Below are 14,807 nucleotides of genomic sequence, written 5' to 3'. Positions count from 1 at the left end.
TTTTGCAGTTGATGCAAAAGCAGTGTGGGAGAGTGAGCGCCTTTTGTTCAGCGTCCAACGGTGGTACCATTCACGGAAGCTGGATGCGTTCCGTTCATAGCATGACCATTTGAGCCTGTTGACCGCATAAATGGCTTAAAAATGCCGTCCTTATCCTTGAAGTCGTTATGAACGACGTTGACGAGGAAGAACGTATCAAACGTTTCTGTGAGTGTTTTGCGAGCTTCCGATCCTTGCTCGTACATACGTGCCCAGTGACGTCCAAGCTCGTACGCTTCATCTTTCCATGCCAAAAATGAGATGGTTTCGACAATCGTCGGCTGAATGATCTCGCAGTGCGGAAATACGCCCCATGTTACCGCGTTTGGCGAATCGCTCGTGACATTTGTTCGCATATCGCCTTGTGCATTGACGGCATGATACGTGATACGAGGATCACGTTCGATCTCTTCAATCAGATCGTCCAATTGACGTGGTGAACAGAAGAACTCCAGATATGCCTTTTGATACACGTAGCCGTGCTTTGGACCCCATCCGTGCACAGCATCAGCGCTTGGCGCTCCATCGACGGCAGGTTGACTGTTGATCGTCAAGAAGCCCAAAGCATTGAGCTGCTGTAGTTGATCGTCTATAACGTGCGTCTCCGAAGCGACCGGCGTCTCACTCCATGGCAAAGCTTTCAGCCTGCCTGCACAGTATTGACTGAAAAGTTCCTTGACCGCGTCGAACGATTTCGGTTCACCCCACATCTCTTTTGCCTCTTCAGGTGAGTATCGAAGCTTCACGCCGTACGCATCTACATCGCCGAATGCCGGACTACGTGCGTCACCCCAACGTCCATTGGGAAACTCATCCCAAGCCTCTGTTCTGTCAACGTAGCTCTTTGGTCGATTGGCCCAAAAGATCGGTCGTGTGGTCTCGTCTCTGCGCTTCGGCGTAAGACTTGGTGTGAACGGAAGTTGCTTGACCTGTTGTACGGATGGCTCCAACTGAAGGTAATCAAGAAGCATGCGTGATCCTCGTTCGAGATTCATGGTGTAGACGTGCAAGCCACTGATGCCCAAACCGTTCTTCGGATCAATAATTCGCTTGCACAAATCCCCCACAAGCTGCGTGCCAACCTCACGTACACGTTGATCATCGTCCTTGATCGGATCCAAGGCGTCGTGAAAGTATTGTGGGACAATCGTTCGAAAGCGTGCCGTTGCTCTCTGATAGCCGCCGTAATTTTGAATGGGCATGACACCAGGTACAATAGGAACGTCAATGCCTGCCGCTCGTACATCTTTGACCCATCTTTCGAAGATCTCGTAGTCGTAAAACATCTGCGTAAAGATGAAGTCAGCACCTGCGTCGATCTTGTCCTTGAGTCGCTCCATTTCCTTCTGACGTCCTTCCTTGCTTTCAGGATGTCCTTCAGGGAAGCCTGCCACGGCAATGGCAAAGTAATCACCATAGTTTGCGCGGATATACTCGACGAGCTCTTTAGCATATGTGAAGCCTGCTGCATGCGGTTCCCATTCCGATTGACCACTTGGTGGATCGCCGCGAAGGGCTAGAATGTTACGACATCCAAATGCCTTGGCCTCCGCCAAAGCACGATCTACCTTATCGCGCGGCATGTTGGTACAGGTCAAGTGCATACACGTTTCCAATCCGATGTACGTATGAACCGTCTTGACGAGCTGTGCCGTCAAGTCACTCGTGCGACCTCCTGCATTCCAGGTGATATCGACAAATTCCGGTCCCAAGCCTGACATCCGTTCGATACGATCGTACAGGTTTGTCAATCCTTGTGGCGTTCTTGGCGGAAAGTATTCGAAACTCCACCATATCCGACCTTCTTGTTGTGCTTTGGCGATCTTGTTGGTGATTTTCCAGCTTGTCGACTTGTCAAGGCTCTGTTCGCGTGATCGACCGCCCGTCATGGGCGATCCGTTCAACGTGCTCGTGACCATTGTGATGGCAGTGTCAAGTGCGAGGCTTCAAAGCAAATCAGACTGCTCCAACGAGGAGCTGAATGGGAATCGTCGGTATGAAGCGAATGGTGTCGTTACTGGCAATGAGCGTTTTGCAGAGTCTGCATTAGGTCATCCGACGTCGTCAAAAGAGTGAATCGGCGGCCGGTATTTACAATGATGGATGATGTGAATGTTCGGAGAGCCAATCTTATTTGCCTCTGATTCGGCCTGCATAAATACGATGAACGCTCGCTCGGCTGCGAGCACACGTTTTCAACGCATGCACAGCACACTGCACACACGCATGAAATGAAAATCTGATCAGTGCCACTTTCCCTGCGTAATGTCATCGCTTCTGCAAATCAGAAGAAACTTTCATTGTCACAAGTGTGATTCATGCCTGCGCCGCACCGCGAAAGCGTTCAGTGACCCAGTGCCCAATTCCAATTCTTGTTCAGGCGCAGCTACCCTATAGGCGTTTCATCAGGAAACACGCCACACGTGTTGCGTGTTACTAATAGTCAACCTGTCCTTGCCATCACCATCGCACCTATTGCATCGACTCAAGACCGCTATAATGCCGACTATCCGAGGTAAGCAGTTGACCAGTGATGAACGAGCCCGCATCCTGGTGGCTGTTGAACGACAAGGCTCAATGCGCAAAGCAGCAGAGTCCCTAGAGGTCCCTTTCAGTAGAGTGAATGCTGTCATGCGAAAATGGAAGTCTCAGAACACTCTCCATAGCAAAAAGGGCGCAAAGCGGCCTGCAAGACTGAGCTGCTTCGAAAAACAAAAAAATCCTGATGTTGGCACACCATGATGACTCCAAAAGTGCAGGGAGAATTGCCAAAGAAATGATTGATGGTGGTCTGACTGAGGGTAAGCTGTCTCCTAGGACTGTCAGGAAATGGCTTAAGAGAAATGGTATCTTTCGCCGCAGGAGACCAATCAAACCTGCTCTACAGGTGATTGGAACGGCTACCCAGTAGCTCCGCTCGACGGCCGAGATCAGGAAGCCAACGGTGGACGCTTACAAAAGCGTTTTTACGGGGAAGGAAAGATGGCCCACGCAAGTGAGTATGGTTGGACGGATGATCACTGTGAGGATAACATTGTCATTCATCTTTTTTCAAGTCGCGACAAAGACATGGAATTAGAATGGGATATAATGGTCGTGAGACAGAATCAGGAATAGCGACATGTTTGAATGAGAGCCTAGCCCTTTGAAGCGACTCTGGACACCTTGGATCGTAATGTTCCAATAATACTCGATCGTCGTCCAGGCGGGCCTGCACTGCCTGCGGATTTCGGTCCGGCCTTTTCTTGTTTTGCGTAATTCGTGGCTTCGCTATTGGATTGAGGACCTTGCGTGGCGCTCACGCCACGTTCACGCGGTCGATACGCATCGTTACCAGGCAACTGACCGGTGTGGTCCGCGCCTGCAATGGGTCCGGTGTGCGTCGGCAGAGGTTCGCGATCTTCGGCGGCAGAGGCTTGTGAGATACGTTTTTGCGTTCCGTTCGACGCAGATGCAGATTGACGAGCCGGTGCGGTCTTTGTAGGGTCAGCGGCGCCATTGGTGGTTGGGTTCTCCTCGTCCGCTGCTGCTGAGTTTGCCTCCTCTTTGCCGGCCTTGTCGCTCTCTTCTTGGGCCCCTCCACCAAATAAGGATGACACTGTAGCCGTAATGCCGCCGAGAACGCCTGCGGCGATGCCGGCTTCAGCGGCTTCCTCCTTCTTGTCGTCCTTGTCATCGGCATCGTCTTTGCTTTTAGCTGCATCGCCGTTCTGCTGTTGCGTTGGTTCCGATTTCGGCTCTTCCTTTTTGGGTGCCGGAACAGGGGCAGCCGCAGGAGCAGCTTTGGCAGGGTTTCGTTTGGCTGCTTGACGATACTCATCAACGATCTTCTTCGGGTATTGTTTGACGTAGAGACCTGGCACGAATTCCGGATCCACCTTATCCGTCGCAACCTTGCCGGTGTTGTCTAAATCGAGCAAGCTTGCCAAGGCGACTTTCTTGACCTCTTCCGGGTTATCATTGATACGCCATTCACCCCAGGATCCATCTTCAACGGACTTGGCGATCTTACTTTCGGCCTGTTTGCAAGTGGCGCCATTCTTGACAATGTCGTACAACTGCTTTTCGATCGATTTACGACATGTCTTTCGACCCAAGATTTGACGTCGGGTCTTAGCTCCCTTAACCTCGTAGTCAAACACGCTGATGCCGGGATTTTCGGGCGGCAAAACGCCGTTACGATGGTACACACTCAATCCACGCGTGAACGGCTCAAGCTCGAATTGACTTAAGCGCAACTTCTTGACGAGAATATCACGCTGCTCTTGCAACTTGTCATCCTTTCCGCCCGATTTGCACCATTCACGTGTGACCGCTTCGAACTTGTCCGTAAGACTTCGATGACGTTGAAGGTATTCGTCTTTGTTCTTTTCGTCTTGCGTCGGCTCGTTTTCGCCGTTTTCGGCATCGACAAAGGCAAAGGTGTTCTTGACTTTTCCACCGCAGTACTCAATCATGAACTGCTCAGGCACATCGCCTTCAGTGTCATCGGGCGTTGCGATAAATTTGATCTTATTACGCACGACAGGATCCAAGAGATTCTTGACCGCCCGCCAAAAGCCCCAAAAGATCCAAGGAGCGTTACTGATGTACATCGTTCCAAGTGTTTCCGGGTAATACGCTTCCAGGACCTTTACAAGGTACAGCAGGTTTACGACGTCCATCTGCTTAACACCGAATCCTTTCAAGTCGAAGAAGATCGTGGCTTTGTCGTTTGGCGGATGCATGAGCAAGCGGAACGTCTCCATTTGCGTAACAATGAACTTCTGCATGGATGCAGCAGGTTGGGCGAAAAGACTGTGATACTTCATGATGACATAGCAAATCGGTTGCTCTTTTGTCGTGCAACCCAAGGAGAATACCTTGCCGGACTTTTGCTGATCGATGAATTTAGGGATCTCTTTGCCGTTGGTCAAATCGCCATTGCAGATGAAAGACTCGACGTCCGTGTCCAGACGCCATTTCACGAGGTCGCCATCATGGCCAGACCACGACCCACATCTCCCTTCCGTGCGCGAACGAAGCGAAGCATATTGCCATCCGGACTGTCTCCGCGGACAAATTGCCACCAAGAATCACGCAAAGCCTCAGCGCCGTACTCTTCCATAAGCTGATTCATGCCTTGCTGTTCTTGCATCTTCTTCGCTTCATCTTTTGCGGCATCATCATCGGGGATACCACTCTTCTTCAAGTCAGTACCGGTCTTATCTTCTTTGAAACCTTCTCCTTTCTTGGCCTTTCCTCGTGCGCGATCGCAAATTTCAAAGTATGATTCCCACATTCGCACGAGTGATTTATGCTGTTCTTCGGTCAAGTTGCCGACATAGCCCTCTTGCAGCGGGATGTCCGCCGGGGGAACTTCCTCGATATCTGCGCTTGACATGGTGTTGAGTTGGCAGTCGTTCTGGTTCTCCTGCGTCTATGCGTTAAGTCTTGATTAGGAGAGTTGAGATGGTTGATGTAAATTCTTCGATGACACTCAAGTCCAGGTGTGGATGTGAAGGAGGATTGAATTCTGTTCGAGTGTAGCCTCTGCGTGTACCATCAAGCGGCTTGCTCGCAGACACATCTGCATTAATAGGACAGCAGATGATACGATATTGCGTGCCCTTCGGTCGCTACTTCTACAGAACAGACGTACCCTACTCCAAACATCTGGCCTCACAATCCCCCGTCTGTGCACTCTGATCCTCCGCTACGTTTGTTGAACTCACTTCACCTACGGCATCTAAGCAGATAAAGTTGAGCATTTCCCTTCCTTCGCAAGAGCGTTCAGCTCAACTTGACGGACGTTTGGCACTTACCCCGCCTTTCTTCCCACACACACCACACCCACTTTGACGATTCCTAGCATTTCACCTGTCACCTCTCCAGATACTCGACAGCTGTTAACGCGAGATTGAGTGTGGAGAATATAATGATTGCCGCATCAACGTGCGACGCGGCCGGCCGTAGGCACATAAAGACTACTCAAGGTGTCCACAGGATATGGCTACGCGTTCGCATGCTCTATCAATAGCTCCGGCACCGGGTTGCAAGCGGGTACTCGGCTTTAATACGACTACTGTACGCTTGGCTGCAGTAGGTCGATTAGAGTAGTGTGGGAAGGTCATGAAGATCATGGCCGAAGCACGTTTGAGCAATGACCGAGCCTGAAGAGCGAGTCACTTTTCTTTGCGATACAGACTTCATCATAAGAGGAACCTGATCAAATTCTCGTATAAGGGTGTGGTACAAATCAAGATTATCTGAAGATTCAAGAAATGATCCTCTTTGACCGGCAAAGACGTCTTTTGTTCCGAGAAGAAGAAGAAGAAGAAGAAGAAGAAGAAATAATCATGCTTTAGCCGTCGCACGTCCAGCGGCAAAGCTACCTCCGGCTGTTGCTCCGCCAATGCCAACTGCGCCCGCAACCTTAGCTACACCTTTTGCCGTGATCTTTGACACTTTCGGTGCTACTTGAGCGGCAGAGCTAACGGCATGCTGAGCGGCAGGCAAAGCCAGTGTAGTACCACGACGTTCAAGTCCGACGTCTTCTTGAACGTTCCGTTTCATGGGCGGGGCCTGACCTTGACCGCCTGAACCTCCAGCAGGCGGAGGGGGTGCAACGCTGTTACGACCAAGATGATGACCGATGATACCTCCGCCCAAAGCACCTGCACCGAGGGTCAAAAGTTTGCCGGTCATGGCAGGCTCACGTTTGACGAACTCTGTGATCTCGACGTTGTCGTCCATTGAGCGTTTCATCATTCCGCCGCCGCTGCTGCTACCGCCGCTTTTGCTTTGAAGACCCTGGATTTGACCTTCCTTGCGGCCGACGTTGTGACCTGCGCCGTACGCGGCAACACCGAGAAGTCCAAGACCTGCGCCGATAGCACCTTTTGCCGTCCTTCCTGCAATCTTCAATTCTTGTGCACTCAACGGAGCAGACGGTGAAGAAGGAAGACCGCGCTTGGCCAGACTTTCATCTTCAAGATCACGCTTCATCATACCACCGCCTGAGCCGCCCTTCTGGTGAGTAAGACCTTGAATCTGACCAGTCGTATGACCGACGTGATGGCCTAGCAAGTAGCCGCCACCGACGATGCCCAAAGCGCCTGCCTTCAGTGCGGTCTTGGCGTTGGTCGACAAGGGTTTCAAAGCTTGCGTGATTGCTTGTGCTTCTCCGGGAGCCCGTTTGTCAAAAGACACGTCAACTTCGTCGTTCAAGCTTCGCTTCATCATCGACGAACCGCTGCCACCTCCGGATTTGTGTTGCAAGCCTTGCAATTTTCCGCTTTCATGTCCCATATGATGTCCGAGTAAGAAAGAAGATCCAGCGACAACAGCGGCGCCTGCACCAGCAAGTGCTTTGGTGTTCTTCGAGATTGAACTGCCGACGAGAGCACCTTCACCGTTACGCTTGACAAAGATATCTTCCATTGTCTCATCTCGCTTGCCGAGTCCTTGCGCTTTGCCGGTTTCGTAGCTGGCCTTGATGCTACGCGATGCTTGAACACCCGGGATTGCGTTCACACCCTGCTGAATGTCATGTCGAATATCTTGCTTGACACCTTGAACGCCTGCTTTGAAATCATTCGTTGAACGTTGTACCTCGCCAACGACATTGCCGATCGCCTGACCAGTACTTTGTAGCGACCGCTTCATCACCGTGACGCCGCTGGCCGAGCCTTGTGCCTTCTTTTGATTGGCGCGTTCAGCTGCGCGACCGTGACGATCACCGATGATTCCTGAAACCAGAGCTGTACCTCCAAGACCGGCAGCTGCAGCTACTTTCTTGCCGCCCGGCGTTGCCAAGAAGTTCTTGCCGGCTTGCACGAGTCCCTTTGCAGCGACTTCACCCTCTCCATTTCCACGCTTTGAGAACAATTCGCCGTCAACTTCGTCGAAAGAACGCTTGTTCATGGCGCGACTATTCCAGCCGCCCGTGACAGAGCCGACGGAACGCATTTCGTTGCCAACAGCCATACGTCGAACGAGAGAGCCTTCTTGCGCGTCTTCCCCTTCCAACGACCTCTTGGCAGGTAGAGCCAATTGGAGAACCGGCATGAACAATACGCGCCTCATGACCAACGGCCATACGACGGTCCATCGGCGCTTCAACGTCAGTCTCGTCCAAGGAGCGCTTCATCTGTGCGCTTCCACCGCTCGTCCTGCCTGCTTGAGCGTTGTTGCTACGTGACTGATTCACGGCTGACTTGGTCAGATATCCGGCGCCAAATCCACCGGCAAAGGCACCGCCAGCTACTGCTGCGACTTTCTTGGCACCCCAAGTCATTGGACCTTTGGCTGCCTTGACTGCTGCCTCGGCCACCTCACCTTCTGCGCCTGGCTCAGGTGAACGTTTGTGGAAGTGATGTTTTTCTGCGTGGAAATGACGTCTTAAACCGCCTCTGTGCAAGAACACAAGTCGTTTTGGTTCAGGCTTAGGTTCAGGTGAGCGCTTGTGCATCACATCAACATGAGAAAAGTCACCATCGTGAGAATGATAGTTCATGTGAAAGCGCTTGTGAAGATGATGATCTACCGGACCTAGGCCTTGGACAACGCCGCCCTGACCGTTGCCCAGATCGATCATCGCATTAGCTTGACCTTGAAGGCATAACGCCAAAAGGACAAAAGTTGAAGTCAACTCCATCGTGATCAAGGATCGCGTGTGGAGATCTTTGAGGTGGGGACATTCTCGTTGAAGCGCTTTTGGAGGGCCCTAGCTATATACCATACGAGCAAAGCGTTGTTGCCACTCTGAATGTACAGCATTGCAGTTTTGCACAACGCATCGAACAGCCTTGATCGCGCGCGCGCAAGAACGTGGCGTTACGGATAAAACATCGTACGACGACGTAAACGAGAAGCCCCGAAAGCGGTACACCAATCAACTCGCTTGGCAAGGGTAGCGGTGAGAGCGGTTAGAGGTGGTACAGGAGAGTGCCGGTGAGGTTGATACACCTCTGCTTCCGGGGTTACATCATTGCTGAAATTGAGGGCAACGCAGCACGGCGATGGCGATGCGCAGCGCTTTAAGACACGGTCTGGCTGCTCAAGGCCAAGCGAGATCAGTGCCCTCGATCTATTTCGAGACTAGCACCGCGAGATGAAGTTCGCACGTCACCGGCATTGACACACTCCCTTGCTGCCATTCAAATTGCTCTGCGTACGTAAGACCGAGTGGAAGTTGTCGCGGCGAGGACGATCACGAACTTATCTTTCGTGCGGCGCAAATTGCGGATGTTGATGTGGTGGTGATGATGTTGATCTTGGCGAACAACTTTTTTAGCGCGGATGGCGGCTGAATTAAGGTGTTGGTTTCTAGAACATTCGCGCTAAAGGCGGAAGAGCAGTGTGTGTGCGTGTGTGGGTTTTCGACACAGATCGGGCCTTGAATTGGCAGTGGAGTGAACGATTAAGGTTGAACCTCATATCGAAGTAAGCCGTTCCTCACCATCGTCATTGTCGAGCCGAATATGTTCTCGGTGCTTGTAGCAGGCAGATTACCATTGACTGCCCCACAACAAGTCGATGAAACCCATGCTATCTTTCCGTTGGAAGATGCAAGCAACATCAATCACGTCGTTGTTTTCATGACGGGGCAACAACCTTTTCCGCCGGGCTATGCTGCTACTGTTCATTTGAATTGGAAAACGGCTGCGCAAGACAAATGGTTATTGCTCGGCAGCCTGAAAAACGAAAAGCCATCGGCAATTTTTCGGGTCAAGGGTTTGACGCAGCAGAATACAGCCTCGACAATGTCAGGCGGAATGGGCGCAGACGTTGTATCGGGTGGTGCAATGAGCATGGCAGCCATTGGTCTCAGCATCGAATCGGTCGAAAACGTAGATGCTCAAGTGGCGGCCTTGTCGGGCAGCAGCTCGAATGGCATAATGCAAGCTGATGGTATGCAAGCGGCGAATGGCAACAGTAGTACCGCCCTTGTACGGCCCGGAGAACAGCCACAACAGTTCGACGTGACCACGCAAACGCAATTGGCAATTGCAATGGCTCCGAAAATTGCGGCGAACATCTTTTCGTATCTGTCATCTTTCGCTCCGGATAGCGCTCCACAAACTGTTCCGCTGCTAAAGCGATGGCTTGAGCAATTCGAGCGGAAACTCAAAGCGCAAGGTATTGGATTCTTGGCTAGAACAGAAGCCGAATGAGTGAGTACTGTACATCAATGATGCTTGCCAAGCTCGTTTTCTTCATCATGTCTAAACTTTCCCACGATGGCAAAGTCGAGAAAGTTTCGCAGGGAATGCGTTGAATTTGGATTCGCGCAAAAGTCGCCATCGCCTCGCGGAGCTTCGGTGAAGGTACGATGCCGGAGGTGGTAGTCAAAGGTGGTCGGTGCAACATGTTCGTACAACGCTTTGTACGAAGCTTTGCTGTGGTGGTACATCGGAGCGATGTCGTCATTGCTATTATCGCCATTGCTGCTGCTACTGCTACCGCCACGCCCTTCACCATCTACGATCGGTCCACGCACGCCGATTGCCATCTGCTCTCCTTGCCGATCAAACAATCCTTCTTGGCCATCTTCACGTCCGCATTCCGTTCCAAAGATGGTGGCGCCAGGCTGTCGAGAGAGTAATCGATCGAATTGCTTGATGACTATGCGTTGCTTTTCGAGCGTGAACAGGTGGGTGAACTTCGCATTCCAAATGGCAAAGAATCCGTTTGGCGCCAAAGCGGCAAGTCGATCTACGTCTTTGTCGTTAAAGATATCACATCGAAGCCAATGCATTCCTTCCAAGTGTTTGCTGTCGTTTGTGTCTTTGAACAGGTCATGACCCAATGCAAAGTATTCCGGCAAAAGATCTGCACAAACGATTTGCGAAGGTAGAACGCCATCCTGCACGAGTGCTCGAGCTTCGACGCCCCACATGCAGCCCATGTCCAAAATCTTGTCTTGACGATGCGTTCGAAGACGCTGTATAACACGCTCGTACGTATTGTCAGGCGCAACCGTACGAACAAGGGGCGGCAAATAGCCAAACCAATGCAAGCAAGGCCAGGAAGACAGGGCTTCTGTGCGATTGCGATTCGCGGCGATGTGCTCGGCGAGCTCTTCATCGGACCATTGCGAGAAGACGGCGTTGTTGGTGAAGTTGAACAACGATCGTGTGGCCTCAGGTAGCGGAATGAGCGGTCTGATGAGCTTGCGACCAACTTCCAGTACTGTGTTCGGATCGCTTGTCATCATTGCAACCGTCATGATCACGATCGTGACAAAGCAAGGCGACGAAGGACGGAAAGAAGTCTATGGGAGATCGGCGTTTATGTGCATTCCGCAATACTCGCCCTCGTGGTGGTCGTCAGGGTGACGGAGCAGCAGTCAATTTTCGGGAAAGCCTTCTTGGCAAATGCAATGATGCACCAGCAAAGTGTGGCGCCGCCATAGCCGCTTGACGCTCGGATCGCTTAAAACACGCGTACGCCCAAAGCGACCATCGCACTTCTCGCTTTATGGCGAGATCGAGCTGAGCTAAGCTTGACAACGGTAGTGGCGGCAATTACGGTCCGCTGTTATGCGCATGAGTTGGGGAAAGCAGCCAGCCATGCAGGCCCATACACATGTCGCGCGCATTGCTATACATCAAATCGTCACAACTCCACGCACGCATGCTTGGGTCTCACCGCCAATCCACACGTTTTGACCGTCCTTTTCGACTTGCACTCGACCTTTTCGCCCGAGCATTGTTCCCTGTGCATTGACATACGAGCTTGGTGTCTTGTCGCCAAGTAATACTGCAAGACCTGCATTGAAGCTTCCGGTGATGGGGTCTTCGCCGACATCATGGGCTGGCGCGAAAGTTCTCACTTCGTGTAGCGGCTGCGCATCCTCTGCTTTACCTTGCTCGGCGTACTTTCCGTAGATGCCCCACATCAGATCACTGGCACCTGACAAGAACTCGCCTTGCAGTTTGACACCTTTCACAGCTTGAGCGTCGTGTAGCTCTATGGCAAACCAATCAGGTCCATTCACGATCCAGTGTGGCTCGCCTTTCACGTCTGTGCTCGCGTTGATGCCCATGTACTTGCAGGCTCTCTCGACAACACCATGATCGACCGGTCCGGATCTGCTCAACGGCGGTGCAGCAAATGCCAGCTGAGAAGAGCTTTCGGCATCGCTTGTCACCTTGATCGTCACGTTGCCTATGCCACACTTCTGAACAATCTTATCACCGGGTTGCCGCCTGCTCTTGCCTTTGGAGTTCCGGTATTCGAGAAAAGCCTTACAGCTACCCAAAGTCGGATGACCTGCAAATGGAAGCTCAGCTGCTGGCGTAAAGATGCGAAGATGGTAGTCGAAGTCGTCCGGTGCCTTTGCCGGATACAGAAAAGTCGTTTCGGACAGATTCGTCCATCTCGCAAATTGCTTCATCCTCTCATCGCTTACGTTTAGAGTCTCATGTTCCACGATCACGACTGCGACAGGGTTTCCGAGCAATGCATCGTCGCTAAAGACATTGACTTGATAGAACGGTAAACTGACGGCCATCTTGGCCGTCTAATAGGTTGTCTTTGAAAGGTGGGAGGCTATCAACACTCTTGTGTCGAGTTCGGATAATCTTCGCAAAGATGGCTTGTGCGGCAATGCCGGAGCACGCTAAACAACACCTCAAACGCCTAATCGTGATCGTTTGGCCGAAAAGTGCGGGGAAATGACGGAGGAAAGCGTTGTGAACGCGGTACATCCCCTGTGCTCCTTCCGGCCATCACCATCTCAGTTTGAAGTTATGGAGTCATACAGGCCTCCGCCCTCCTCGAGGCCGCCAGAAGATGGCAGGTTTGGCCTTCGATTCAGTGTCCCAAATCGCATCCCGCATCATCGACAACCTCTAACGCCAACGTCATTCCTGCTTCGAGCGGCAATCATCGCGCCGGAAGACAAGTACGCTGTTGTTCATCCGGAGAAGGGCTATCGATTCACATATAAGCAATGGGCGGCACGGTGCTTGTCCTTGACATTCGCATTGCTCGTGACGCCTGGTTGGAAACGTGGCACGCGGGTTGCCATCATTGCACCGAATACACCGATGATTTTGGAAACTCATTATGGTATTCTAGCCGCTGGTGGCATAGATACGCCTCTGAACATCCGCAACAATGAGAAGGAGATTGCTTATGTGTTGGATCACTGTGGCGCCTCAGTGATACTTGTCGACTATGAATTCGAGCATCTCATTCCAAAGAACATGAAGCAAGACATTCACGTCATTGTCAGCAAGGACACCGGAGGACGTGACGGCGTGCAAGCGGATCCGTATGAAAGCTTTCTACAAAGAGGTCGTGATGAGTGGGACAGAAGGGAGAAAGCGGAAGCCGCAAAGTACAAGGAAAGGGCACGACGAGGATGGGAATTGCTTGACATTGTCGAGAACGAGGAAGACCCTTGCTGTCTTTGCTACACAAGCGGTACGACTGGAAGGCCAAAAGGCGTGCTGACTTCGCATCGAGGTACATATCTGGCTGCCGTTGCAAATGCCTTCGAGGCGCAGCTTACGAGTAACAGCATATACCTCTGGATCTTACCAGCTTTTCATGCGGCTGGCTGGACCTACCCTTGGGCTATCTGTGCGGCAACGGCACAACACTATATCCTGCGAAAGGTTGATCCGGAAAAGATCTGGAAGGCTCTCAAGCAAGATGGCGTTACGCATTTCTGTGCTGCACCCACTGTCAATATCAGCCTTGTAAACCATCCCTCTGCAAAACGTTTGGACAACGTCGTACGTGTTGCCGTTGCTGCTAGTGCACCGACTGCGGATCTACTGGCAAAGATGGAAAACTTGAACTTTGCGCCCGTTCACGTGTATGGGCAAACCGAGAATTACGGTCCCTTCACACGAAGGTACACAGTCAATGCATGGCTCGACATGAAAGTCAACGAAAGGGCAAAGCTCATGTCACATCAAGGCCATGGCTTCTTGACCGTCGATGAAGTTAGAGTCATTCGAAGGGACGAGAACGCAAAGGATGAAAGTGACGAGCGGCACCTTATCGACGTAGCCTCAGACGGTAAAGAGGTAGGCGAGATCATCATGCGCGGTAACTTGGCCATGTTGGAATACTACAACGATGCCGAGGCAACGCGAAAGACGATCAGGAATGGCTGGTTGCACACCGGAGATCTTGCCGTTCGACATCCGGATGGTGCAGTGCAAATTTCGGATCGAATGAAAGATTTGATCATCAGCGGCGGCGAAAATATCTCTTCGTTGGCCGTCGAAGACAATTTGGCCAGTCATGGCAACATTTTGGAATGCTGTGTGGTAGCCAGACCGCACGAAAAGTGGGGCGAAGTAGGTCATGCGTTTGTCGTCTTGAAAGACGGCGTCGGTAAGGATAACGTGGAACAGCTTGTCGCTGAATTCCGCGATCATCTACGTTCGCTCATGAGCAAGTTTGCCGTTCCGCATCACTTTGAAATCATCGATCAACTTCCCAAAACGTCAACCGGCAAAGTGCAAAAGAACGTCTTGCGTGAACAGGTCAAAAAGCAGGCTAATAGCGGCGAAAAGGCCAAGCTGTAATGTATGCGTGCATGCATGCGCCGCACGAATGCGATTCCTTGTACTACGTCCTTGGTCTAGCATTTGTTATACACAGAGCACAAATTCTTGACCTGTGCTCAAGCCTTTTGAAGTAACGCTCTGATTGTTCCACCGGGTTGACTTGTTGCATTTCCGTCATCAGCATCATCTCCCTCTTCTTCCCAGCCCTTTGCTCGAACAACGGCGCGCTCCCAACCACGAATCCATTTCTTG

The 14,807-nt window shown here is 51.7% G+C and overlaps 3 protein-coding genes and 1 pseudogene across 3 annotated transcripts; 2 read left to right on the top strand and 2 right to left on the bottom strand.

The window, feature by feature from the left end:
- Positions 1 to 47: 47 nt before the first annotated feature.
- Positions 48 to 1,928, bottom strand: LOC147879267 (putative methylenetetrahydrofolate reductase (NADH) pseudogene; annotated as a pseudogene).
- Positions 1,929 to 9,503: 7,575 nt separating this feature from the next.
- On the top strand, positions 9,504 to 10,196 carry LOC147879266 (uncharacterized). Its single transcript, XM_087372267.1, has one exon. The coding sequence runs from the start codon at positions 9,504 to 9,506 to the stop codon at positions 10,194 to 10,196; it is 693 nt and encodes a 230-aa protein (XP_087228393.1).
- Positions 10,197 to 11,632: 1,436 nt separating this feature from the next.
- On the bottom strand, positions 11,633 to 12,538 carry LOC147879265 (antisense-enhancing sequence 1-like). Its single transcript, XM_087372266.1, has one exon. It carries the CDS (start codon positions 12,536 to 12,538, stop codon positions 11,633 to 11,635), a length of 906 nt encoding a protein of 301 aa, XP_087228392.1.
- A 163-nt stretch (positions 12,539 to 12,701) lies between these two features.
- LOC147879264 (butanoate--CoA ligase AAE1-like) lies at positions 12,702 to 14,573 on the top strand. Its single transcript, XM_087372265.1, has one exon. It carries the CDS (start codon positions 12,702 to 12,704, stop codon positions 14,571 to 14,573), a length of 1,872 nt encoding a protein of 623 aa, XP_087228391.1.
- The last annotated feature ends 234 nt before the right edge of the window (positions 14,574 to 14,807 follow it).

Source organism: Dipteris shenzhenensis, unplaced genomic scaffold (assembly GCF_047967505.1).
Source record: "Dipteris shenzhenensis isolate YYH24624 ecotype China unplaced genomic scaffold, Dip_SZ_1.0 scaf0057, whole genome shotgun sequence".
Lineage (NCBI taxonomy): Eukaryota > Viridiplantae > Streptophyta > Polypodiopsida > Gleicheniales > Dipteridaceae > Dipteris > Dipteris shenzhenensis.
This window is presented reverse-complemented; position numbering and strand designations above follow the sequence as displayed.